This window comes from Camelus dromedarius, chromosome 18 (genome assembly GCF_036321535.1).
Source record: "Camelus dromedarius isolate mCamDro1 chromosome 18, mCamDro1.pat, whole genome shotgun sequence".
Taxonomy (NCBI): Eukaryota; Metazoa; Chordata; class Mammalia; order Artiodactyla; family Camelidae; genus Camelus; species Camelus dromedarius.
In genome coordinates, this window is record NC_087453.1 from 42,886,496 (window position 1) to 42,911,399 (window position 24,904).

Here is a 24,904-nt window from a genome sequence, read left to right on the forward strand (position 1 = left end):
AAATAGCTAAGATGTGTGATCCTAGGTCCAGGATTTAAGAAGGAAGAACTCTAGTTGGAGGAAAGATGCAAGTCAGTACAGGTGAGCACTGATAACCTGTAAACAAGAGATTGTTCAGGCTGAAGCATGGTTGGAATACAGGCAGGACTATACCTTTGGTACCCCCTCTCCTGCTTCTCTTAATTCTCCTCTCTTCCTTTCTGGCCCTAGAAGCCTCCATCCTATCCCATCAGCAAATCTCAGGGAGGCATTTAGTTAGCCATGGCTTAAGATGTTACCCCTTCCAGAGGTAACTGGACTCTCATGTAAGTATTCAATACACACACACACACACACACACACACACACACACACACACAAAATTTATGATGGGGCTGAGCAGGAAACTTTTGAGGCAAGGAGAGGCCTTTTAATGCTATCTAAGTCATACCAACTGACCCTGCCTCTCCCCAGAAAGTCCTCAGGCTACCCTTCCTCTGTCCTTCTCTCCTTTCCCTACCTTCCTCTGTCTAATTCATGATCTCCCTATTTGTATCCTTCTTTGTTTCTGTTATATTATATGTTCTGTAATTGCACAATGTGGTTTTCCTGTTTCCTCATTGGCCTGTAAGTATCAATCAGTAGGACAGACCACCCCATTTCCCTTTCTGTCTCATCCTTATTGCAAAGTGCAGTCCCCTACCCATAAGAGATTGCATGCATTCTGGGGAAATTAAGAATGGTCTGCGGAATGTCAGTAAAGTGAAGAGCCTAGCTCCCACTATAAAATTCAGAACACCCAAATAAAATTGACAAGCAGGCATCAGCTGAACCAGTTTTCAATCCTTGATGTATTGTTTTGTGTCCCAGTTTTTATTCCTTAAACCTCCTGACAGCAGCTCCTCTTGAAAATAAAACTATAAAAATTCTTTATACGTAGGATGAAGTCCAATGTTCTCCCAAATGAGTCTGACTGAGCATCATGAAAGTCAGCACAATGGACAGAGCTGCCAAAGGAAAAGTGATGGGTCTAAACCAGAGAGTCCTAACAATTTGGGGGTTCTGGACCCATCTGAGAATCTGTAAGAAGCAGTGGGAATTCCTGAAACAAGTAAATGCATAGGAGCACAAAATTTCATGTGGAAGCCACATCCACAGACCTTCTGGAGCACCCAGGGGTCACCTAAGGGGAAAGAACTCTGGCCCAGAGGGAAGCAGGCAGTGGGCTCCAAGAGGATTTAACACACCTTTTTATCTGTTCACCATCAGCTGCCAATTCCCTGGGGCTCCCTGTTGTTGAGGAAAGTGAATGTGTAGATTCAGAGAGGACTTTAGCTTGGAGCCATGCTTATCAGTGGGAAAAGGAGGCAAGAGAGAAGGAAGAGAGGCAATGAGAAGCGTTGCTGGGATCCATTAAATTTTGCGGCATAATGAGAATTTCTAAAAACTGCAAGTCTGAGTTAGCAACGTTATTATACTGTCACCCAGCCTGAACCTTCAAGCTGACAATTTGCTGTGAATTCTTCTCTCAGGCCTTTTTTCTCCTTCCTTCTGGAACCATGCATAGTTTGCCTTAAGAGACAAAGGTGATGGTGTGAAAGAAGGATGTGTGTGTGTTTAAATGAAGAAAACACGATAATACACTAAGTGCTGAAATACATGAGAGGTTTCTTACTGGGACACAGGTGAGGGATTGAGGACCTAAGATTGCTTTCAATAAGTCTCTTCTATGTGGAAGGTCAGTATTCTACTTAAGAAGTGGAGGGACGCACATGCATTACCACACTGATGTCTGTGTAGGCAGCAAATACCGTGCACTGCTGTAAGTTACACAGCATCTATCTTTCCCTGCCCGTGGTGGTCTCATGCTTTCACTATGATCTCCTCAGATAGCCCTTCTCAGAGGCTCAGAGGGCAGCGGATTTGGGGTCTACACTCCAAAGACAAGAGTCAAAAAGGGCAGAAAAGCAACCAATGCCTTCAGGTTAATCTTCTGTTAAGTTTGTGATCAGTCCATTTACCTGTTAGTATTGCCAGAGTTTCCAATTTCAGCTCCGTGAGACCGATTAACTTCATTTGCTTCAGAGCCAAGATGGTGCCCCCTCGTCGAAGAATCCCAGGTCCTGGGTCCCAAGGACACAGCAGCGGGGATGTCACTCACCAGCCTGGCTGTCCTTGAGCCAGACTCATCTTTGAATTCCAGCCTGCAGTCTCTTGGACTCATAGCTGTGGTTACCAAGGGGCATGGGACCTTGAGCGAGACTGCTGTGGAGCAGGATGGTGGGAAGGGCGCTAGACTCACAGTCAGGGGGTCGGGGGTTTCCGTTGAGAGGTCCCTCTCAACTGGGCAAGTCCTACCCCTCCCTGGGCTTGTTTCTTTCTATAACAAGCAATTAGACCAAGCCAGGGGTGTAATATAACCACGGGAAGTGACCTCAGTATATGACAATAGGAAGTGGTGGGACCTCTGTTTTGAAATTTGTAAACATATGATCCTCTAAAGGATATTCAAATTTAATTTTTAAAATATCTTCACACTTTTTTAAACTCTCAATTTGGGAATAATTTTAGACTTAAAAATGTGTTGAAAAATAGCACACAGGCACACCCATGTTCATAGAAACATTACTCACAATAGCCAAAAGGTGAAAGCAACCCAGTGTCCATCAACAGGTGAACAGATAAACAAAATATGATACATGCATACAATGGAATATTATTATTCAGCCTGAAGAGAGAAGGGAATTCTGACTGTGCTACACATGGGAGAATCTTGAAGATATTCAGCTGAGTAAAATGAGCCAGTCACAAAAAGACAAGTATTGTATGACTCCACTGTATGAGATTCGTAGAGTAGTAAAATCCATAGAGGCAGAAAGCAGAAGGGTGGCAGCCAGGGGCTAGGAGGAGGTGAGAATAGGAAGTTATCATTTAATGCACGTAAGTTTTAGTTTTGCAAGACAGAAAGAGTGCTAGATATGGTGACGGTTGCACAACAATGTGAATGTACTTAATGTCCCTAAACTGTGTACTTAAACCTGTTTAAAATGAAGAGTTTATATTAAATATATATATATATATTTCACTACAATAAAAAAGATGACTTTTTAAAAAATGACAGCAAAGTTCCCATATACTTTTTATCCAGCCTCCCCAAAGTTAACATCTGACAGAAACCATGCACAATCACCAAAGCCAGGGGAGACGCTGATACAACACAGTGAATCTACAGACGTTGTTCGCATTCTTCCAGTTGTCCCACTAATGTCCCTTTTTCTCATTCAGGAGCCAATCCAAGATTTAACTTACATTTCGTTGTCTTGCATCCTTAGTTTCCCCTAGTTTGGAAAATGTCTGTAATCCTTCTTTGTCTTTTATGAGCTGGATGATTTTAAAGAGTACTAGCCAGTTGTGGGTTTGTCCAATGTTTCCTCCAGATTGAATACAGATTTTTGGCAAGAAAATTATGTAAGTCTCCTTCTCAGGGCTTTGTATCTTGAGGCACTTGATTTTGATATGTTTCGTCCCTGGGGAGGTTAACTTAGATCACTTGGTTGAGGAGGTCTCTACCAGGCTCGTCCACTGTAAAGATATCACTTCTCTTTGTTTATCATTACATTTCACCCACGAACTTTCGCATCCTTTGATGATGCTTGCCAGTCACAATTATTTATGGTGTTTCCTGAATGGTGATATTCAATTTCCATTCATCACTTCTACTTCTGTTAATTGGAATTCCACTGTAAGAAAGAATTTTCCATTTGCCTCTATTCAAATTTAATTTAAAAAAAAATCAGTAAAACAGAGCCAGAATAATGTCCTTCCAAAGCTCACTGGTGCTTGATAACCCCAAATTTCCTTTCTTGTGTTAAAAATTCTCAGATTCTTCATGCCCTCCAGAATAGGAAGTAAACCTCTAAGTTCATACCACCGACAGCAGTCAGAGGCACAAGTCTTTGGAGAGCAAAGATCAGCACACTTACATTTTTTTCCTTCTCATCCCCACTTTTTGGATCAAATCTTAACATTACCCTGAGTACATCAGCAGGGTTAAGTAGAGAAAACTTGAGAAACACTAGAAAATGCACATGAAATATTTATGTTTAACTTGCCCTAAAGAATGTGGTTTTTAATGAACAGGCACTAAATCACAAAAGCTGCAGAGTTTTAAGAGATTTTCATTCGTACACCAGACCCCTAGCCAAACTTGTTGTGCCCTTGAAATTCATCCAGTATTTGCTTCTCTGGCCCCAGGCCCCCCCCCCTTCTGTGCCAGAAACGTCCCTTGAGGGCCCTTATCTGAGCTGCTCCAGGCCAGTGTCACCAACTGACAGAGCTAATATTATTGTAGTTTCAAGTTTGCACAGCCCTGAAAAAATGAAGGAATAAAACATTTTTTTCCAGCTAGCTCTTTGTTCCTGTTATCCATTGCTGAGTAATAAACTGACCTAAAATTTGTGAGTATAAAGCAGAAACCCTTTTATTAGGCTCATGGACTTGGGATCGGAGATCAGACCGGGCACAGAGGGGATGGCTTGCTACGGTCCACATGGGAACTCAGTTGGGAAGGCTCTGTGTCTGAAGGATGACTAGAATGACTGGAGTCTGGAATCATCTGAAGTTTCTTCATTTATACATTTAGCACCTGAAATGGGATGACTTGAAGCCTGGACTCAGCCAGGATTGTCAACCAGAGCACTGCACATACCCCTCAATGTGGCCTGGGCTTCCTCATTGCATGGCAGCCTGGGAGTAGTTGAACTTCCTAAATGGTAGGTCAGAACTTTAAGAGCAAGTGTTCTGGTGAACAAGGCAGAAGCTGCAGGCCCAGCAGAAGTCACACTGCATCACTGCCACCATGTTCTTCTCATCAAGGCAGTCATGTTCTCCAGATTCAAGAGTCGGGATCATAGACATTACTTCTCAATCGGTGGGAAAACGTGTCAAGAAACCAGTGCCTATGTTTTAAAAATAACCACATCCTTCAAAATTAAAACATTAGAAATATATGCATTTTAATTAAGATTTAAAATATTACCTTTGTCTGAATATTCTTTCCTTCCTCCAGAAATTTCATGAAACCTTCCCGAGGTATTACTCTGACTGAAATAGTCTCTCCTTTGGATCCCAATGGCCCCTTGTCCATAACTCATAACACATTACATCCTAACAACAAAACCATTTGTTCATGTTTACTGAGTGCAGGCAGTATTCCAAGCACTTCCCATGGACTACCTCATTTAATTCCCATGACAACAATGTGAAAAGGGGACATTTCCATTTTATAAGTGAATTAACAGAGGCCTAGAAGGGTTAAATAACTTTCTAAATATCACACAGCAATTAAGGAAAAGGTTCAAAATTTAAACCAAGGTGATATGAGTCCAGAACTCAGGCTCTTAAACCACTCCACCACTGAGTACCCTTAATATGCTGCTGTGTTCAAATCTGCCTTCCCTGGTGGATTCTCAGCTATCTGCAGGCTGAGATGCTGTTGTATTTATCTTTGTTTTTCTAGCATCAAATACAGTGCCTGGCTTATAACAAGGATTAGAAAAATTCATAAAAGACACAAACGGGCAGTTCAAAGTGAAAAAATTAAAATGTTCAATAAACACAGGAAAAGAAGCTCAAACTTTCAAAGTATTTAAAGAAATCCAAATAAGATGGCCTACTTTATCAAATAGGCAAAAATTGAAACATCAATCAATAAATGTCAATCCAGAGATGTTGAAAGTACAGGAAAATGGGTATTTTTGTTCAACTTACTTTTTGGTAGTTCTTATACAATTTTATAGGAAACCTTTTTGGTACTATTTATCAAAAAGCTAATGTTCATTATCTGTAACTGAGTGATCCAATTCCTAAGGTATATCCTACAGGAAAATTCTTATCTATGCATATCTTATCTATGCATATAGTGACATTTACAAGACTGTCCATCACAGCATCTTTAAAATAATAGCTTTGTTGAGCTATAATTCACAAACCATACAATGTACCTTTTCAAAATGTACAATACAATAATTATTAATATACTTTAAAAGTTGTGCAATCATTACCGTAATCTAATTTTAGAACATTTCCATCACCCCAAAAAAACCTTGAACCGTTACCAAGTACCCTCCACTTCTGCCTCCTCCCAGCCCCAGGCAACCACTAATCTACTTTCTGTTTCTATAGATTTTGCTGTTCTGGACATTTTATATAAAGGAAGTGACAACAATATGTAGGCTTTTTTGGTCTGTTTTTTTCACTTCGCACTAAGTTTTCAAGGTTCATTCATGTTGCAGCATGTATCAGTCCTTCACTCCTTTTCATTTCCAAGTAATAGTCCACTGTGTGTATATGTACCACATTTTTCATTTTGTTTTTCCATTCATCAGTTGATGGGAGTTTGGGTTGTTTTGGGGTGTCATGAATAACGCTGCTATAAAATTTGAGTACAAGTTTTTATGTAGACATATGTTTTTCATTTCTCTTGATCATATACCTATGAGTGGAATAGCTGGATCATATGGAAAGTCTGTATTTATCATTTTAAGTAACTGCCAAAGTGTTTCCCAGACTGGTTATCTGTCCCACAAGCAATGTGCAAATGTTCAGATTCCTCTGCACATCCTCACCAATGCTTGCTGATTTGTTTTTGTTTTTGTTGTTATCACTGGGTATGCAGGGATAGCCCGTTGTGGTCTTGATTTGTATTTTCCTAATGACGAAGGTGCTGAACATCTTTTCATGTGCTATTTGCTATACATATATCTTCTTTGGACAAATAACTGTTCATATTTCTGCCCATTTTTAATTGAGTTATTTGATTTTATTATTGAATTGTCCTTTGTACATTCTGGTATAAGTCCCATAACAAAGATATGGTTTGAAAATATTTTATCCCATGCTGTGGGTTGTCTTTTCATTTTCTTGATGATTTCTTTTGTAACACAAACATCCCTAAATTGAATAATGTCTAATTTGTGTATTTTTTTCTTTTGTCCTTTGTGCTTTTGGTGTCGTACCTAAGAAATCACTGCCTATCCTAAAGTCATTTTATTAACAGCTGTGTTTTATTCTAAGAGTTGTACAATTTTACCTCTTACATTTAGGGCTATAAATCATTTTGAGTTAAATTTTGCGCATGGTATGAGATACAGACCCAGATTTGTTCTCTTTCATATGGATATCAGTTGTTCATGCACAATTTATTGAAAAGGCTTTTCTTTCTTACTGAATTTTCTTGCACTCATGTTAAAATCAATTAACTATAAATTGACTACTATAAATTATTTCCAGACTCTTCATTTTATTTTATTGAACTCTATGTTGATCCTTATGCTAGTGCCACACTGTCTTGATTATTGCACCTTCGTAGTAAGTTTTGAAATGGGAAAATGTGAGTTCTCCAACTTTGTTCTTCTTTTTAAAAAAATTTCTGGCTATTCTGGGTCCTTTGCATTTTGTTGGGAATTTTAGGATCAGCAAAAAAATGGGGAGTGTTGCCGTCTTAAAAATCCACAAGCATAGATTTCTTTTCATCTTTCAGATTTTGTTTAATTTCTTTCAGTGATGTCTTATGCTTTTCAGCATACAAGTCATATACTTCTTTTTTTTACCATTTTTTATTGAGTTATAGTCATTTTACAGTGAAAAATATTTGTGATTATATGTATGTTCATGTATAATTGAAAAATTGTGCTCTACACTGGAATTTGACACAGCATTGTAAACTGACTATAACTCATATGCTGCTTTCATTCAATTTATTCTCAAGTGTTTTGTTTCTATGATGTTATCATAAATGGAATTATTTTCCTAAATCTATTCTTGGATTAATCATTGCTAACATATAGAAATATAATTAACTTTTATATGTTAATCTGTAATCATATTGAACTCATTTGTTAATTCTAATAGTTCATGGATTTCTCAGGAATTTCTACATACAAGATAACATTTTCTGCAAAGGAAGATAGTTTTTTCCTTTCTTTTCAATCTAGATGCCTTCAATTCTTTTTCTGGCCCAGCTGTCCTGGCTAAAGCCTCCAGTCCACCCTTGATTGTATGTGACAAGAGCAGACATCTTACTCTTGCTGTGATCTTAAGGGGAAACCATTCAGCCTCTCACCATTATATATGACATTAGCTATGGGTTTTCAGATACATTTATCAGATTGAATAAATTCCCTTTCAATCTAAGTTTTTTGGCGTTTTTTAATCATAAAAGAGTGTTGGATTTTCTCAAATGCTTTTTCTGCATTTATTGAGATATTGTATATTCTTTATTGATATAGACAGGTATCATATTAATTGATTTTCAGCTGTTAATAACAATCTGCATTATTGGGATAAATCTCACTTGGCCACAGGGCATAATCCTTTTTAGATGTAGCTGGATTCAGTATACTAGGAATTTGAAGAGTATTTTAGGGTTTATAATGTGTAGTGGCCTGTAGTTTTCTTGTGATATCTAAGAGAAGAAAATGGAGAACTTAGTGTGGGTATGAATATAAAGGGAAGGTTCCATGGAGAAGAGAAGATCAAAAAATGGGCAGAAACTAAAGTAATGGAAGAAAGCATAGATGGTCTGGGGGGAGGGGAGGTGAACAGGCAATACCTTGAAAAAGCAGGGAAATGGGAAGGAGTACAGTGAAGAGGAAAACAGAGGTCCAGGCCTGACAGGAGGCTGCCAGTGGTTTTCTCACACACCTCCCCACCCCAGGGAGCCCCAGCATGCACCCCAGCTCTGGTGTCCCTGTTCTGGGGCAACCCCAGATGCTAACCATGCCTGTGTCTGTTTGACTCTCCACAGCTCCCCTTCGCAGAAGGCCTCTACCATTTTTATCACAATGGGTTGGCAAAGGCCAAGAGAAGACGCAGCCTACCCCACAAGCAGCAGCTGGAGAGAGACCCCAGGGTGAGTTTTCCTGGAAGCCTGCCTTCTAACCTCTGCTGCCACAACAGAGCCTATTGAGGGAGGGCACAAGGGAACAGGCAGGGAATTTTGAAGTAAAGGAACTCGATGGTAATGCAGTAGGCCAAATGGATCCTTTGCAGGTGGTACTGGGGACCCTGCTCCTCTGTCTTAGGCATAATAATTAAACCCTTTCGAGGCTGGAGTCGGGGAAGTAAACAGGGACACCCCCCTTTTCTGACTGTCTTCTCCTGCATTATTGTGTGAGGACCTCTGTTTGCCTGGGAATATGTTTTAGCCTGTGATGGATGGGAAGACATCAAGCAGTTTAATGAGTCATTTTATGGAAGGTTTCAACTGGTGAATCCCCATGCTCCAAGGAGACTGCCATGCCCCATACTGAGAATGGGAAGGTGAGTGGGCCAGCAAGTGCTCAGCTCGCCACAGGCGGCAGGCTGCTCTGTGCATGACTGGAGCCCCAGGACCTTCTCAGCCCCTCTCCTCACCTGTACCTTCTCACGCTGATCTAATTTACACCACCATACCCACGTCTTCTTGGTGCTCGTGACCCCCACTTTTGCCTCCAATCTTTACCCTGCCCTTGGACTCCAGCTCTTATTTCCAACTCTCTCTCCCTCCAGGAGCCTAAATTCAACTTTTCTGCAACCAAATTTACCATCTTGGCCATGAAGCAGCTCCTTTTCTAATGTCCCCTCTCCCTGTTTTTTCAGAATAGGAATTTTGGTCCTCAATGAATCCTCTCTCCCCCAACCTCTTCTGCCCTCCCTGTACTCATTCAGTTGGGAGATTCTGATTTCTCTCATGCAGTTCACCAGGAGGGAAATTAATAGTCCAGGCAGTTTGCTCTCTGTACACTGGAGGCTTCATAACCTCTTCCCCAGGACTTGGGGGGAAGCAGATGTAAAGAGGGTCAGATGTTTGGAATTTACACACGAGACTCCTTTTGAGCTGAAGGAATCTAGAATCATTCTTGTGGGGCTTTTCACATGAACATGTGACTGGGTTTAATGTGGGCTTTAATTAGGAATGCTGATGAAACAGACTCCCCAGCAGATCACCGAGAGACTATAGGCAATTTTCCCTTAACTCCTCAACCCAGGGGATCCCACATTCCCTAGAGCAGAAATACAGCCCTGAGAAGTTGCTTGATCTTTGCTTTTGCAGTAAGATCTAAGCTGCCTGCCAGCCCATGCCAAGCATTCTTAAAGGGTCTGTTGCAGAAGCTGGCACTGTTATCTAAGGGAGATGCTCTCTTTTCTGTTGTAACAGCCTTGGCCCTGGCCCAGCACCGCACCCTTTACCCACCTCCCAACAGTTGTACTGATATCATCTGAACCATGTGACTCCTTCAGTGACGTCGACCTTTCCTATTGTGTTAATAGCTCAATTTTCTATCATAAAAAATGGAACCATAATGCCCACCCTGAAGGGGCAAGTAACTCCAAAAGGAGTGTGCAGCAAAGTTAAGCAGATTCCATGTCCTCCTCCTTTCCTCTGGCTTTCCCTCCCTGCCCTTCTCCACCTTACTTCCGCTCCTCAAAAATCCAGGAGCTGCAAACACACACTTTTAGAATGTGTGTCTCAGCTTCAAGGGGAATGTTGCTTTACAAAAATATGAACAATGCAAGCGAACACCTGTGCAGCAAAATCCACTAGGAAAGCATTGGGGCTTTTACCTCTCTATGCCCAGCCAGCCAGCTAATGACCTCCGCACATTAGTGAGGAGAAAGCAAAAGACACAGCCATTCAAGATCATGTTCCTGACATTTCTGCAGGAGCCAGACCACTGAGTCAGAAGAGACTAGAGGGAATAGCTCCAGGGCTTCCTCCGGGTTTAATTTGATAACGATTATAAAAAATAGTGTGTGTGTTGAATGCTGCTATCTTAGTTTGGCCTCCTGCAAAAGGCAAACCCTGAGACAGGGACTTGGAAGAGGGTCATTTATTTGGGATACTGATGCTCAGATGCACAAGAGAAAGAGTAAAATGAGTGAGGGAGGTGCGAAAAGCAAATAGAGGGTGAGACTTTTAGCAGGTTCGCGTTGTAGACACCTGCGGCTCAGTCCACTGGGGACGCTCTGAGAGCGTTTCTGTAGAATGCGATTCAGAGCTCTCCTATGAGGAAGGTGGTTGCTCTGTCTCTCATTTCTGAGCTGACCCAGGGTGTTAAATCCCCGGTACTTCTGGACTGCCTCGTGCACAGGCTGAAGAAGCCTTGGGTTTCTGGAGAAAGTCTTTAAGCAGAGAGGCAGAAATTGAGATGCTTGATGCAAGAAGCTGTCAGCAGTGGCAGGTGAACTCAGAGGAAGGCTGCGAGGATATGGGGCTGAGATCAACAACCACTGCTGCGAATCCTACCGTCCAACCCCTGCTAAACCATGTCACTGAACCTGAGACGTCTCCTGCAAGCTAAGTGCTGTACGACTCCCCGTTTACAGGCGCGGAAATAGCAGTTCAGGGCGGCTTGTGACTTCTGAACATCCCATAGTTTGTAAGGGGTCCTCACGCTGCACTGACTTAGATTTCATAAATTAATTTTCCCTGCTCCTTGCGCAAAGTGAATGGTAGAACAAAGGAAGCACTGATTCAGCTCTTTTCCTTGAAGCTTTAAAATATAATTTAACCATTGAGAGAAAAATAGACTCAGAGAGGGTAAGTGACTTCTCTGGGGTCACACAACCATCACTAATGGGGAAAAAAATAATGAAACTCAGGTCTCCTCTCAATACCAGTTCTGATTTAAATAAAAAGCTAAATGAGGGTTGATACTGCTTATAAATTTGTGATTCTTTAAAAAAAAATTCTCACTCATTAATAATTGGATTTCCTAAATCAAAAATAGAGTAGTGGGGAAAAATGAAGTTACATCATTAGTTTATGTAACTTACACGAATTCAACAAACTCAGCTATAAATGGAAATGTAAAAAAGGAGGAGGAAGTAATAAAAGGGTGGGCCTTTCTGCCCACCATTCGGCTCAGCCAGAGTGCCCTGCAGTGGTCGTGAATACATGGGAATGCAGCTGGCCTCTTTCCCTCCTGACTCACAGTGGGAGACTTTCGCCTCCCTGGGTGAGAGACTCTAGCATTTAAAGGTAATACTTTTGATGCAAAATATTTCCTAAGCACAAGCCAACTTGTTCGTCTGCTGTGTGAACAATGAGACGGGACCAGATTCCTTGCGGAAGGAAATTCCACATTCTTGTGGTGTATTGAGACATAGTATTTATCGATTTCTAACTTTCCTAAGAAATATTCAAAGTTAATTTTGATCATGCATAGTTTACACTTTACACACTTCAGAACTCTATCCTTAAGGGTGATTTCTCTAAAAAAAAGTAAACAAAGATGGTATCTTAGCTTGGATTTCCTGGAAACAGACTCTGAGACGGGGAGTTGCATGTATAAAAGATGCTTCTAGGAATGTGGTGTTAGTATCATCTCATGTGGCTCCCTCTGTCTCCAAGCCAACAACACACATCAAATCCTTCTCCTGCTTCACATCCCTCTGCTTCCTCCTCTGCGTAAGGGCTCCTGTGACTCTATTGGGCTCACCCAGATAGCCAGCATATTCTCCCTCTCTTGATCTTAATGGATTAGTTCCTTGATTACATCAACAAAGTCCCTTTCACCGTGTGATATATAACATAACCACGTAAGTAACACCAGGGTCTGTACACCATGGGAGTCAAAACGCTGCCCTGAGCCTGGACCTTTCTGGAGGAGTTGGCATGCCTCCTGGGACAGCAGCTTTCTCTAGGCAGCCCAGGTTCCCCTCACTGCCTCCTGCTGGGATTGCATTTGGCTCAGAAGGAAACGTGAATCCATAGGCTCACAGCCCAAAGCTGAGAAACCCACATGGAGCTGATTCTGACTTGGCTTCCCAGCTGGTGACCAAATTCATTTTCTAGATACCTCATTAAAAGGTGGGCTCAGCAGGTGTAAGTCTTCATGGGGCATACGTTTTTGAGAGTGACTTGACAGCATCTGGAGAAGGAGAAATGTGTCAGGGGAAGAAGCAGGGGAGAGATGTCTTCAGTGATGCTCCAACCTGTGAGAAAAGCTGATCTGCTCTAATCTGCTGGTTTTATTATGTAGCAGGGAGGACTTTCTGTATCTCCTCTGTGTGCTGCAGATGTGCCTGGCTTCCTACTTCAAAGAGCTACCACTAGTCCTATAATTAACTATTTGTGAGGAACAGGCGGGAAGTGTTTACTATGGATTCAGAAAAGTACAGAGAAAGCTGCTAAGGAGTAAGCCAGGTTTTTTTTCCTAGATGTTGTGAGCCCATTTTAAATGATTGCTTCTGATCACACTGCCAATGCATACCAGGAAAGATAAGGAGGTACTCTCTGGAAGACAGCATTCCAGCAAGCCCAGAGATCTCTAAGGAGTTTCAACTTCCTTTAATAGAATTCTAACAAGCCTCAGTGCAGAGAAAAGCAACACAGATAGAAGAAAGTGCTTCTGTGTCATCTTTATAGTTCAGATGGTGAGCTGGCAAACTTTAAGGACTTTCTGGCAAAATCCTCAGTGATTTTAAGGCAAATTTCTCCTGACTTGCCTTACCTCACTTCTTCCCCAGCCTTCCCAAGATACAAAAAGAAATGTCTTTATATATATAAAATGTCTCTATTATACCTTCTAAAAATGAGCATTTTGTGTTTGCTTATTAAACTCACAATACAACTCCATTATTTAGTTGCTTGCTAGCGAACCATTTATTCATCCAGCAAGTATTTACTGAGCTCACCTACATGCTGAGCACCGTTCTAAGCACTGGGACACAACAGGGAACAAAGCAAAGTACTCCTCCCATGAAGTTTATATAGTGGTGGGGAGGAAGGAGCGGACAAAATCCAGATGAATAAAGCAATTACATGACTGATTGTGAATGTGTTATGAAGATGAACAGAGCAAATTGTGAGGAAAAGGGAATGCCAGGGGAGATGTGCTACTATTTTATAAAAAGCATCCAGGGTTGGCTACCCTGGTAAGGTGACATTTAAATATACACCTGAAAGAGGTAAGGAAGGTATCCATGTGGCTATCTGGAGAAAGGCCATTCTCCTCAGCAAAGGAGCCGGCAAAGGTGAAGGCCTTGTGTCCAGGGCACACTTGATGTGTTCTATGAACAGCAAGAATGCCAGTAAGGCTAGGAAGATGTCAGCAGAAGAGAACAGGGAAAGAAAAGAAATGTGATCAGCAAGGAAGCAAGACCACAGAGGACATTATAGGTCAGGGTAAGGGCTTTGGATTGACTCTGAACAGGATGAGATTTCTCTGCTTTAGGGTAAGTTATAGACTATGGACAGGGCAGGGGGGCTGCACACTGGAAATCAGGAAGATCAGTGGAAGGTAACTGCAACATTTCAGAAGAGAAAGGGTGGTGGCTTAGACCAGGGTGGAAGTTGGTGGAGGTGATGAGAAACAAGTCTGATTTAGGGATATTTTGTGAAGATAGAGTCTTCAAATTTATTGATTCATTTGCTGATGGATTAGATAAGGAATGAGAGAGAAGGAGAGAAGGCAAAGTTAACTCCAAAGTTGTTGACCTGAGTCACTAGTGCGTGGAGGTAACATTTATGTAGATGCGCAGATGGGAGGGAAAGCAGGTAGATTGGAAGTGGGTAGGGAATAAAGAAATTAGTTTGAGCATGTTAACATTTGAGGGTTGCATTGAGTATACAAGTGGAGAAGTAAAATAAGCAAGTAGATTTTAAAGTTTAGGATAGAGGTTGGAGTTGAAGACAAATTGTGGGTCACTCACTTATTGGTAGCATTCAGTGCCATGAGACTAGTCGAAATTATCTAAGAAATGAGTCCAGATAGAGAAGACAAACTGTGTGGGACTAAACCCTAGGGCATTCTAAAATTTAGAAGTCTGTAAAATGATGAGGAACCAGCAAAGGAGACAGAGAAGTGACAAATATTATAGGAAGAGGATCAGAAGTCAGGCAAAGACTAATCTAGTCAATGTGTCCTATCTCACTCACATTTTACCAGAGTAACTTGACCATCCCTGTGATTATTTCTTACAAGAATCACTTAGAGATATCAATAGAATATCATTTTTCAGTTTTTCCCTCTCTAACCTGTTTTTTCTAAAGTAGTATTGAAATTCATGGTGCACACATGAGCTTATGAAATAAAAATGGTGGCATGAATTTTATCTTAACCAGGAACTGCTGGATCTGGGCTGGGTGGTGTGTTTTAGAGCATGGAGTCATATTTGATTCAGAATGGATTAAGAACCAAGCTCCTAAAACCTCAGGCCCAACTAGACAATATCTCAGAGTCAAGACCCAGTTCTGTGAGCTGCTAGGCAAAGTCACCAGGAAACAGCCTCTGTTCTTCATGGCAAGAGGAGAATCTGAGTTGGGCACTTCTTTTTAATTTTAAGGAACTATGAAAGCTGTGAGAAGGATCAAGTTTGACTGTAAACCCAAAGGAAAGAACCTTAATCTCCAATTAAGAAATATAAAAATCCAAGCTGTATTGATTCAGCCTTGATCACATTTTCTTGGATTTCAGAAAGATAGAATTCCTCAAATAATTTCCTGTTAAGCTTTAAAATATATCTAGAAAGTAATTTCTCACTCCTTAAACCACTGCTCCAAAATGAATCTCATTAAATGCTTAGCTGAAGGAGGCTATCAATGTTCCTTAACGAGCACATAAACAAATGGTTAAAATAGATATGTCTCTCCGGCTACTGATTTCCTACTGTTTTATGAGACAAAGTTATGTTTGGGTTGGATAAGCCTCAGAAAGATTAAAAAAAAAAAAATACTCCAGAATTCTCTTCGGGTATTTTTAAATTGGCTTAGTCATTTTCCTTTTATGATGTCCATTGACATGTTTGTGATCACATCTTCATCTATAAACAAGCTTTGTGCTCTTAAATCCAAGCCAAGGGAATTTTGAAAATGAGTGGAATTGAATTCTTACCATTTCCAGTAGTTTCAAACCCTTGTGGGTTGAGGAGAGGATACAACGGAAGCCAGGTCTAGAAAGGAGTAAAAGGCATCTGGACAAAAAAGATTCATGTCTGAATAACAGTCCAGTTGCTGGAGTTTATTTAATTGGTTTCCCATTATCTGTACTGAAAATGCTGTGTTTTCCATCTTCTCTGTGGCAAGCATGTCCCATTTAGCAATAAAGAACTAACTGCCTGAGAGAAAACAGGGAAGACAAAGCAACTTTCCATTTTCCATTCCCCTTGAGAAGGCAGAGCAGCCCACCCTATGTAAAGAATTGCTTGATTGATGTTAGTTTGTAAGGACACCTTTGAGAAATGACAGGCGAAAGCCCTCCCAGAGAACAGGAGAAGAAAACCAGAGTGATTCAGATCTATTGTGTGGAACACACTCAAGTTATTGCCTACTGGGGAGAACAGGAGCACAAAGGAGGGAGTGTGGCTTGAGGTCATTCTTGGGTCCTAACACCAGTTATGACACCAATTAGCCATGTTTCCCTGAACAAACCAATTTATCTCCCAGTCTTCAGTTTCCTTATCTATACAGTGAGGAGTGTAGACAAGTTAGTCTCCAAAATGTCCCTTAGGAGGCCTTGATATCTGAGATTCCAGAAGCAAGCCTGAAGTCCCTCCAACTGGCTAACGTGAAAACCAGAACTAAAATCCACATTTTCCACTATTTTGTGATCCTTCCTTTAAATATCTCTATTTTCATCTGAGCAATGGGGATTTTCTTTAAATCAATAAAGTGGAAGAACTACCATTTATGCTAGCATCTCCATCTTTTACAATAGAATTTCACATTGTGTCTTGTTTGAGTCAGTTCATCAGAGCCGTAAAATTCCACTTCTTGCCTCAAGGGAAACGCCAGGTGATAAGGTAGAGGGTTTTCATCCACTTCAGAGATAATAGGTTCTCTATACCGTTTTATAAGTTGGGATTTCATTTGGCAAGGTGGGTGTGAAAAAGAGGAGTTATTTCAACTAATAAAAAAAATTCGGAAAAACAGTGATTTCTAATTAAGTCCTGTTCTCCACCCAATCAGTGTGTCAGACCAGGATCACAAACAGAACTCTCAGAGACGCCAGGCAAATAAGTTACCAGCTGAGGTGGGTCGGGTGTAAGCAACACTGTAATTCAAGCAAGAGGACAAATGACAACATTTTCTTCTGCCTCGAGGTGGGGAATGCAAGAGGGAGTGGTAGGGACTCTGGAGAACCAGAGAAGACAACCTTGTCAAAAGGAGGAAGCAGAAATTCCTCCTCAAGTGACATGGTTGCCAGGTATCACAATTTTCCAAGAAAATACCAACCTTTGGACAAAATCTTTGTGCTCCTTAAAAATATTAGTGACTAAATCAAACAAAAATTCTTAACACCTTAGAAAACTGAAGAAAATACGTCTACAGAACAAATTTGTCCATGGGACGCCATTTTGCAATCCGTCCTCTTCAACTGCCCAAAACAGGACGACTCAGCACCTGGCAAGACACCTCTATGACTAGCCCCTGGCTTCACAGTTTGCAAAGGTGGTCCATATAAAAGGGCTACCTTAAGGCAACCCCAAAGCTACCGCCTTAAAATCTTGGAACACTATCCAGTTTCTGCTTTCCAGGGCCAAATGATTCTATCTGCCATGTGAGAACCCTTCACACATTTGAAGATAGTTATCATGCCACCTAGACCTTCTTCAGAGTAAACTTTCCTGGTTCTTTCAGGTATTTTAGTTGAATGTGGTGCTTATTTTAACTGCCGTCCTCATCACACCTCTCTGAACACTGTCTGAGAACCAAACGCATGATCCAGCTACATTCTGGTGATTTGAGTAGCACCAGAGTCTCACTTTTCAGGTCTTGAAAGTCATTCTTCTATGAACACACCATAGGGTCACTCTAGCTTGCTCTGGAGGTCATAGATCTTATTGTTGATTAATGATGACCCTAAAACTAGTCAAAAATTCTAGTTTCTTCCTAAATATGCTGCAAAACAATCCATCCTTGGAAGATTGGGAGATTGGTCCTAAAGCAAGGACTTGGGTTTAATTTTTGAACTTACTATCTTGCTAGAGTTTATTATGACCTGTCAAGATTTTGTTGGATCCTGATTCCATCTCCTTCTTAACTTCCTGTCATCACTGATTTTGATCAATATCAATATCCTGTACCAGTTCTTAATAAAAATGTTGAATAGAGAAAAAAAAAATGACAAAGCTCCAAACCCTTTGTCAAGGATGATATAAATCTATTAATATAGATTCTAAGGAGTATCTCACACTGACCCCAAATTGACAGGAAATTATAAAGTACCCAAAACCCCAAAAACATCATTCAGGTTAAATGAAGAACAGTGTCTCGCCAGGGAGGCTATTTGAAGACTGGGTTTATATAGCTTAACTCCGTCACTCTGAATCTAGTTGATTTGTTTGTGTACACTGCTGTCTGAGCAATCAGGTTTTTCTGCCATGGAGCAGTCTAATTCAGCCATTCACATGACCAAAATCACCAGACCAACCAGTTTTCAGTCTGGTCTTTAGAGGTAATTTGAATTCAGTTGATAATTTGTCCACACATCTGCAACTGGTTGATGTTTAATCATGAAAAATTTTAATCAAAGAACCAAAATCAATGAGTAATCATCAACACTAATCATGAGAGTACCAGGTGGCACTTAAGTGTGAACCAAATCAAGTTTTTCTGAAACTTAATAAGGTGATTCCTTTTTAATGAGTAAGTCATCTCAGAAATAGACTAATTCAGGTAAGGAATCCTCCATTCATATTCTCCATGGCTAAAATATATTATTTGGCTTCTCTCAGAGCACTCAAGAAAATTTCTCTACCATTTATTCACGTGACATGGGCAAGTCACTTAACCTTCACTAATTACCTCTATCTTACCATCAGTATCATTAAATAGCAATGGCAGTCCAAATGTCTGAAATAAATTACCTTAATTTTCATCTCTGTCATGGAATCACAATTTCTACAAATAATGCCTAAGATTTCAAGGTTGTAAGAGTGACTTCATTTTTGAAAGTACACATTAGTTTCACAAATACATTATAACTTTTGCCAGAGCAGAAAAGGTGACAGTATCATCTACTTCTTTTGCATTATCTCCCACTTAATTTTCTGCTTAATCTCTGTGCCTGCCTCTACTCCATGAAAACCCTTCTTGTGAATTAAAACAGTATTCTTCACACAGTATTACACTGAGGGTCCTTACATTTTCTACAAGAATTTTGTGAATAATAAAAATATCAATTAAGATAAGCTAGATTATGTTGCAATAATAAATTAACTCCCAAGTCCCATTGGTTTGATATACAAATGTGTACTGTTCACTCATGCTACATGACCAGCATGGGTCTGTGGGGGCTTTATTAACACAATCTTTCAGTAATCTTTCAACTGCTGTTGAATATTCCACCATCTTGAGATGCCACCATCCTGACATGGCTTCCAAGGCACTAGAAGAAAAGGGGAAAAGGAAACATGATAAGCTCAACTCACTCTTAAATGCCTTATTTTGAAAATAACACACATCACTTCTTCTCATCCATTGGCCAGAAAGATACAATGCATGACTCAATGTGAAGAAGCTGAGAAGTCTCGCACTCCCGTGTGCTCGGGAAGGAGAGACAAACTGGCTATGAGGAATAGCAGAAGGCCCTTATACAGTGTGTTTTTTATTCAATAATAAAAATATGAATAAAAGCACATTCTAATCTTATGGGTGATTCCTTGGGACTGAGAATTTTCTATAAGCTCAGCACTCATGTCTATAAGTGTATTGTTAGTAGTTACTGCTATGCAGTCTCTGCCTAATGAGAAAGGATGGGGCATTTGTGTCAAACTGGGGAACTTGAATTTTGCTAAGATGTCTGGAACAACATCTCCCGTGTCATGTGTGCTCTTCTGCAATGTGACCCGGCCCCTCCTCTATCGATAAGTAGAGTCTATTTCTCCGTCCCTTGAATCTGACCAGGCTTGTGACTTTTTGTGCAGTAGAATGTGGTGGGAGTGATGCTGTGCCAATTCTTGGTATATCCCTTAGCTGACCAGTAGCTTCCACTCTTAACTCTTGGAACCCAATGTAGAAAATGTGACTACCCTGAGAACACCTTGCTATTAGAAGGTCAGGCCTGTTGGAGAGGCCAATATGCCACGACGAGAGAGAGAAATGCCAAAGTGCACCCAGATACCAAACACGTGAATGAAGACGCCACCTTAGAAGTAGATCTTTCAGCCCCAGTAGCCACTCCACCGGCTGCTTCCTGGAGACAAACCACCCAGCCATGTCTCTTCTGAATTTCTGACCCACGAAATCTTGAGCCAAATAAAAATAGTTGATTCAAGGCACTAACTTTTAGAGTAGTTTATTGTGCAGCAATGGATTATCAATTTTCCCACCATTGAGATGGGGATGAGAGGTGGAGAACTGAGTCAGGAGAGGAGCATGCTGTAATGGACAGACAGGCTGATCAGTGAGACCCTACACCCTGGTCGCCTATAGCATATCTGCAAGGCCTTTTAGTCAGGGTTATTGCTTCAGATATTATTATATTTGTGATGCTGTCTATATTTAACTTGCAAACTTGTGTTAGTTTCATGTGTGTATTGGAGGTATAAGCATTAGGGGTTGCTACCAAATTTTATCTTGTGTGTATTTTAAGTACCATATCAAGATTGGGAAGCCAAAGGAAAATGATTTTCCTCATAAAAGAGTCCAGTCCTTGTTCAGGTTTATTCAAGTGTAAGAAATTAATGAATTTGAATAAGATCTGAAAGAGGTGGGTTTCTCCAAAGCATGAACTTTGGTGTGAGACAAAAGCAAAATGGCCCTTTCAGGGCAGAGATGTCAGTAGGTACCACATGAGAGGCCACACGAGAAGCTACACGCATGGTGGGAAGAGTGTTGAAGGAAGAATCAGGAGCAGTGAATTCTAATCACAGCTCCTGTCTTTCATGGTCGGTGTGGGTTACAGAAAACCACTTCACTTTTATGGTCCTCAGTCCCCCATCTGTGACATGATGAGTGACATTGACTCTGCTCATTTCATGGTGTTACTGTGGCAATCATATAAGATGATTGACAAAAGGTTTCTGAGAACTGTGAGGTGTTGTTATTGTTCACAGAGATTCAGGGCAGCATTTTAAGTTTCATGCCAAAAAATCTAAAAATAACCTGATAAAAAACGTGTAGGAAGTGAATTTAAAAGAACCTCAAAATTATTTTTTAAAATGCAAACCGTGCCTTATCAAGTAGCAAATTACATTGGATTTCAATTTTCTCTGAAGTACGAGGGAACTTGCCGTCTGCTAGGATGCTTGGTCTGGAAAAAGAGGATGAATCCTGAGCTCTCGCTACTCTCTGAGTTCCTGTAAACCTCCTAGTTTGGAGTGTAAACTTGTTTATGAGCTTTGATACATTCAGATTTTAATCTCATGTCCACCATTTAATTTTCCAAGTGCATAAATTTACATAAGTTATTTATCTTCTCGTAACCTCATCTATGAAATGTGATTAATATTAATAGCACCTATCCCAAGGGTTGATGGGAGCATTAAATGAGATAATGCTAAGGTCGGTGATCAAAAGAGGATAGCCGTGATTAGTAATATTTTATTCTGTAGTGTATAATTACAAAGTGACTGATACCGATTTCTGAAAATTACAGTGAAATTTTATTCACTGTTGTCCTTTAACAATGTTACACATACATCATGAACACATCACGTTTAGTTGAGTAGGTGATTTTATTTTCACTGCAATCTTGCCAAAATAATACCACTTTTAAAATTAAATTCAAGGTTTAACATTAAAAATGGCAATCTTTTGCCCCACCTCTTCCAAGTCCTAGCCTCTCAGAGGCATTATCCATCAATACTTTAACTGCTCCTCGGGTGAACTGCACATTTTAAAATAATATATGTATGCTGAAATGTGCTGGCTTTTTCATTTCAAATGTAGTCTACTGGCTTTTGTCTTTTAAATATATATATATATATAACTTTGTTGACATAAAATCAGTTTACAATGTTGTGTCAATTTCTCATGTACAGCACAATGCTTCGGTTGTACATGAACATACATATACTTGTTTTCATATTCTTTTTCACCACAAGTTACTACAAGATATTGAATATAGTTTCCTGTGCTATACAGTATAAACTTGTTGTTTATCTATTTTATATATAGTAGTGAGTATCTGCAAATCTCGAACTCCCAATTTATCCCTTCCTTCCTCCTTCCCCCCGCCCCGGTAACCGTAAGTTTGTTTTCTATGTCTGTGAGTCTGTTTCTGTTTTGTAAATGAGTTCTTTTGGCTTTTTTTTTTTTTTTTTTTTTAGATTCCACATATGAGTGATATCATACAGTATTTTTCTTTCTCTTTCTGACTTACTTCACTTAGAATGACAATCTCCAGGTCCATCCATATTGCTGCAAATGGCATTTTTCTTTTTTATGACTGAGTAGTATTCTGTTGTATAAATATACCATGGTTTCTTTATCCAGTCATCTGCTGATGGACATTAAAGTTGCCTCCACGTCTTGGCTATTGTATATAGTGCTGCTATGAACATTGGGGTGCATGTATCTTTTCAAATTAAGTTCCCTCTCGACATATACCCAGAAGTGGGATTGCTGGATCATATGATAAGTCTATTTTTAGACTTTTGAAGAATATCCATATTGTTTTCCATAATGGCTGCACCAAACTGCCTTCCCACTAGCAGCGCAGGAGGACTTCCTTTTCTCCACAGCCTCTCCAGCATTTATCATTTATGGACTTTTTAATGATGGCCATTCTGACTGGTGTGAGGTGTTGATACCTCATTGTAGTTTTGATTTGCATTTCTCTGATAATTAGTGATATTGAGCATTTTTTCATGTACCTATTGGCCATTTGCACCTCTTTATTGGAGAATTGCTTGTTTAGGTCTTCTGCCCATTTTTAGATTGGGTTGCTTGTTTTATTGTTATTAAGTTGTATGAGCTGTTTATATATTCTGGAAATTAAGCCTTTGTCAGTCACATCATTTGCAAATATTTTCTCCCATTCCATAGGTTGTCTTTTTGTTTTGCTTATGGTTTCCTTTGCTATGCAAAAGCTTGTAAGTTTTATCAGGTCCCATTTGTTTATTTTTGCTCTTTTTTCTATTGTCTATGTAGACTGCCTTGGAGAATATTCCTAAGATTTACTTCAGAGAGTGTTTTGCCTATGTTTTCTTCCAGGAGATTTATCATGTCTTCTCTTATATTTAAGTCTTTGATCCATTTTGAGTTTATTTTTGTGTATGGTCTGAGGGAGTGTTCTAGCTTCATTGATTTACATGCTGCTGTCCAGTTTTCCCAACACCACTTGCTGGAGAGACTATATTTTCTCCATTGTATATTCTTGCCTCCTTTGTCAAAGATTAATTGATCATAGGTCTCTGGGTTTATTTCTGGGCTCTCTATTCTCTTCCATTAAACCATATGTCTGTTTTTATGCTGATACCACATTGTTTTGATGACTGCTGCTCTGTAGTATTGTCTGAAGTCTGGGAGGGTTGTTCCTCCAGCTTCATTCTTTTTCTTTAATATTGCCATGGCAATTGTGGATCTTTTGTGATTCCATATAAATTTTAGTATTGTTTGTTCTAGTTCTGTGAAAAATGTCCTGGGTAATTTGATAGGGATTGCATTAAATCTGTTACATTTCTTTTCCTCAGTTTACTCTGTTATTCTGACAGAGACTGTCCCCCATAGGACATGATATGTTTAAGACTTTTATTCTACCTTCAACTTAGTTGATAGTTTGGCTGGTTATAAATTAAGTTGGAAATAAACATCTCTTCAAATTTTGGAAACGTTGCTCCATTATCTTTGCTTACAATAGTGCCATTGAAAGACCTGATGATTATTCTGATTCCTGCCCTTTTATTTCTCGCCCTCGCCCTCTCTCTCCCTCTCTCTTTCTCTCTCTCTCTCTCTTTCTCTCTCATATGGTCTTCTTCTTATTCCTGTGTTCTAAACTTTCACTGTTATATTCTCTACTGGAGGTTCTTCTCCACTCATTGTGGCTGACTCTTGGTGAGCCCCTTCAGTCTAGAGCTATGTGCCCTTCACTTCTGGGACATTTTCGTGTATTATTATTTTGATAACTTCTTTCCCTGTACTCTCTTTTCCAGAGACCTAACAATTAGCTGTTGGCCAAATTACAGGATTGATCTTCAAGTTTTCTTATTTTTCCTTGTTTGCTTTCCATGTTTTTTGTGTCTCCTTGTTCTACTTTTTGGAGGAGATTTGGAGAAATCTTTCTTTTTCTTGTTCCTTTATATAGCATCATGCTCATGTTTCATTGACGTAAATTCTGTCTTCTGCAGGGTGTTCCTCTTAGTTCATTTAAACTTTTGTTCTACTTCTTGCATTTTTTTCTTCCCTCTGAATTCACTATTTTATGGTTTTAGTTAGTATTTATTTGATTGCACTTTTATTTTAGAGTATTTTCTCAAATGCCTGATTATCCTTAGCTGTCCATTCATTTTTAAAAATTGATTTGAACCTAGATTTGACTGAATGAAGAAACAGCCCTTTTAGGGGAACCCCCAAATAACAGCAGGTCTTATCCAATGAGCATGTCAGTTTTCTAAAGAGGAATACACCCCCATCCAGCCTGGAGAGAAAAGTCTGGCTGCTTGCACTTTGGGATCTAATCATATAGTACAGTGGTGAGACCATTTTAATTAATCTCCACTTTTAATATAATAGCTATCCCCAGCCCTTTGTGTGTTTGTTGTCCCCACACACAGAGACTTCTGGTTCAGGTTCCCAAACAGTAACCTTAACTGCTCTTCATACCAGTTCTCTACCCCTTTCCTCACCTTCGATGTGGCTGGTGCCTTGATTTTTGAGTTTTTCTGGGATGCCACAGTTTAAGTCAGCTCACATCTCATCGGCTTCTCCCTTGATGTATACTTACATTCCAGCTTCCCAGTTCAGCTAAATCAGTTTTTTGTTGTTGTTGTTATGTGA

The 24,904-nt window shown here is 40.0% G+C and overlaps 1 protein-coding gene across 1 annotated transcript in view; it reads left to right on the forward strand.

Annotated features, from left to right (window-relative positions):
* The window catches only part of PCSK2 (proprotein convertase subtilisin/kexin type 2), a 218,277-nt gene that overhangs the window by 19,654 nt on the left and 173,719 nt on the right, over nt 1-24,904 (forward strand). The window contains exon 2 of the mRNA XM_010986068.3: nt 8,786-8,890. Within this exon, the coding sequence (XP_010984370.1) occupies nt 8,786-8,890 (105 nt within the window). The remainder of the gene's footprint in view (nt 1-8,785; nt 8,891-24,904) is intronic.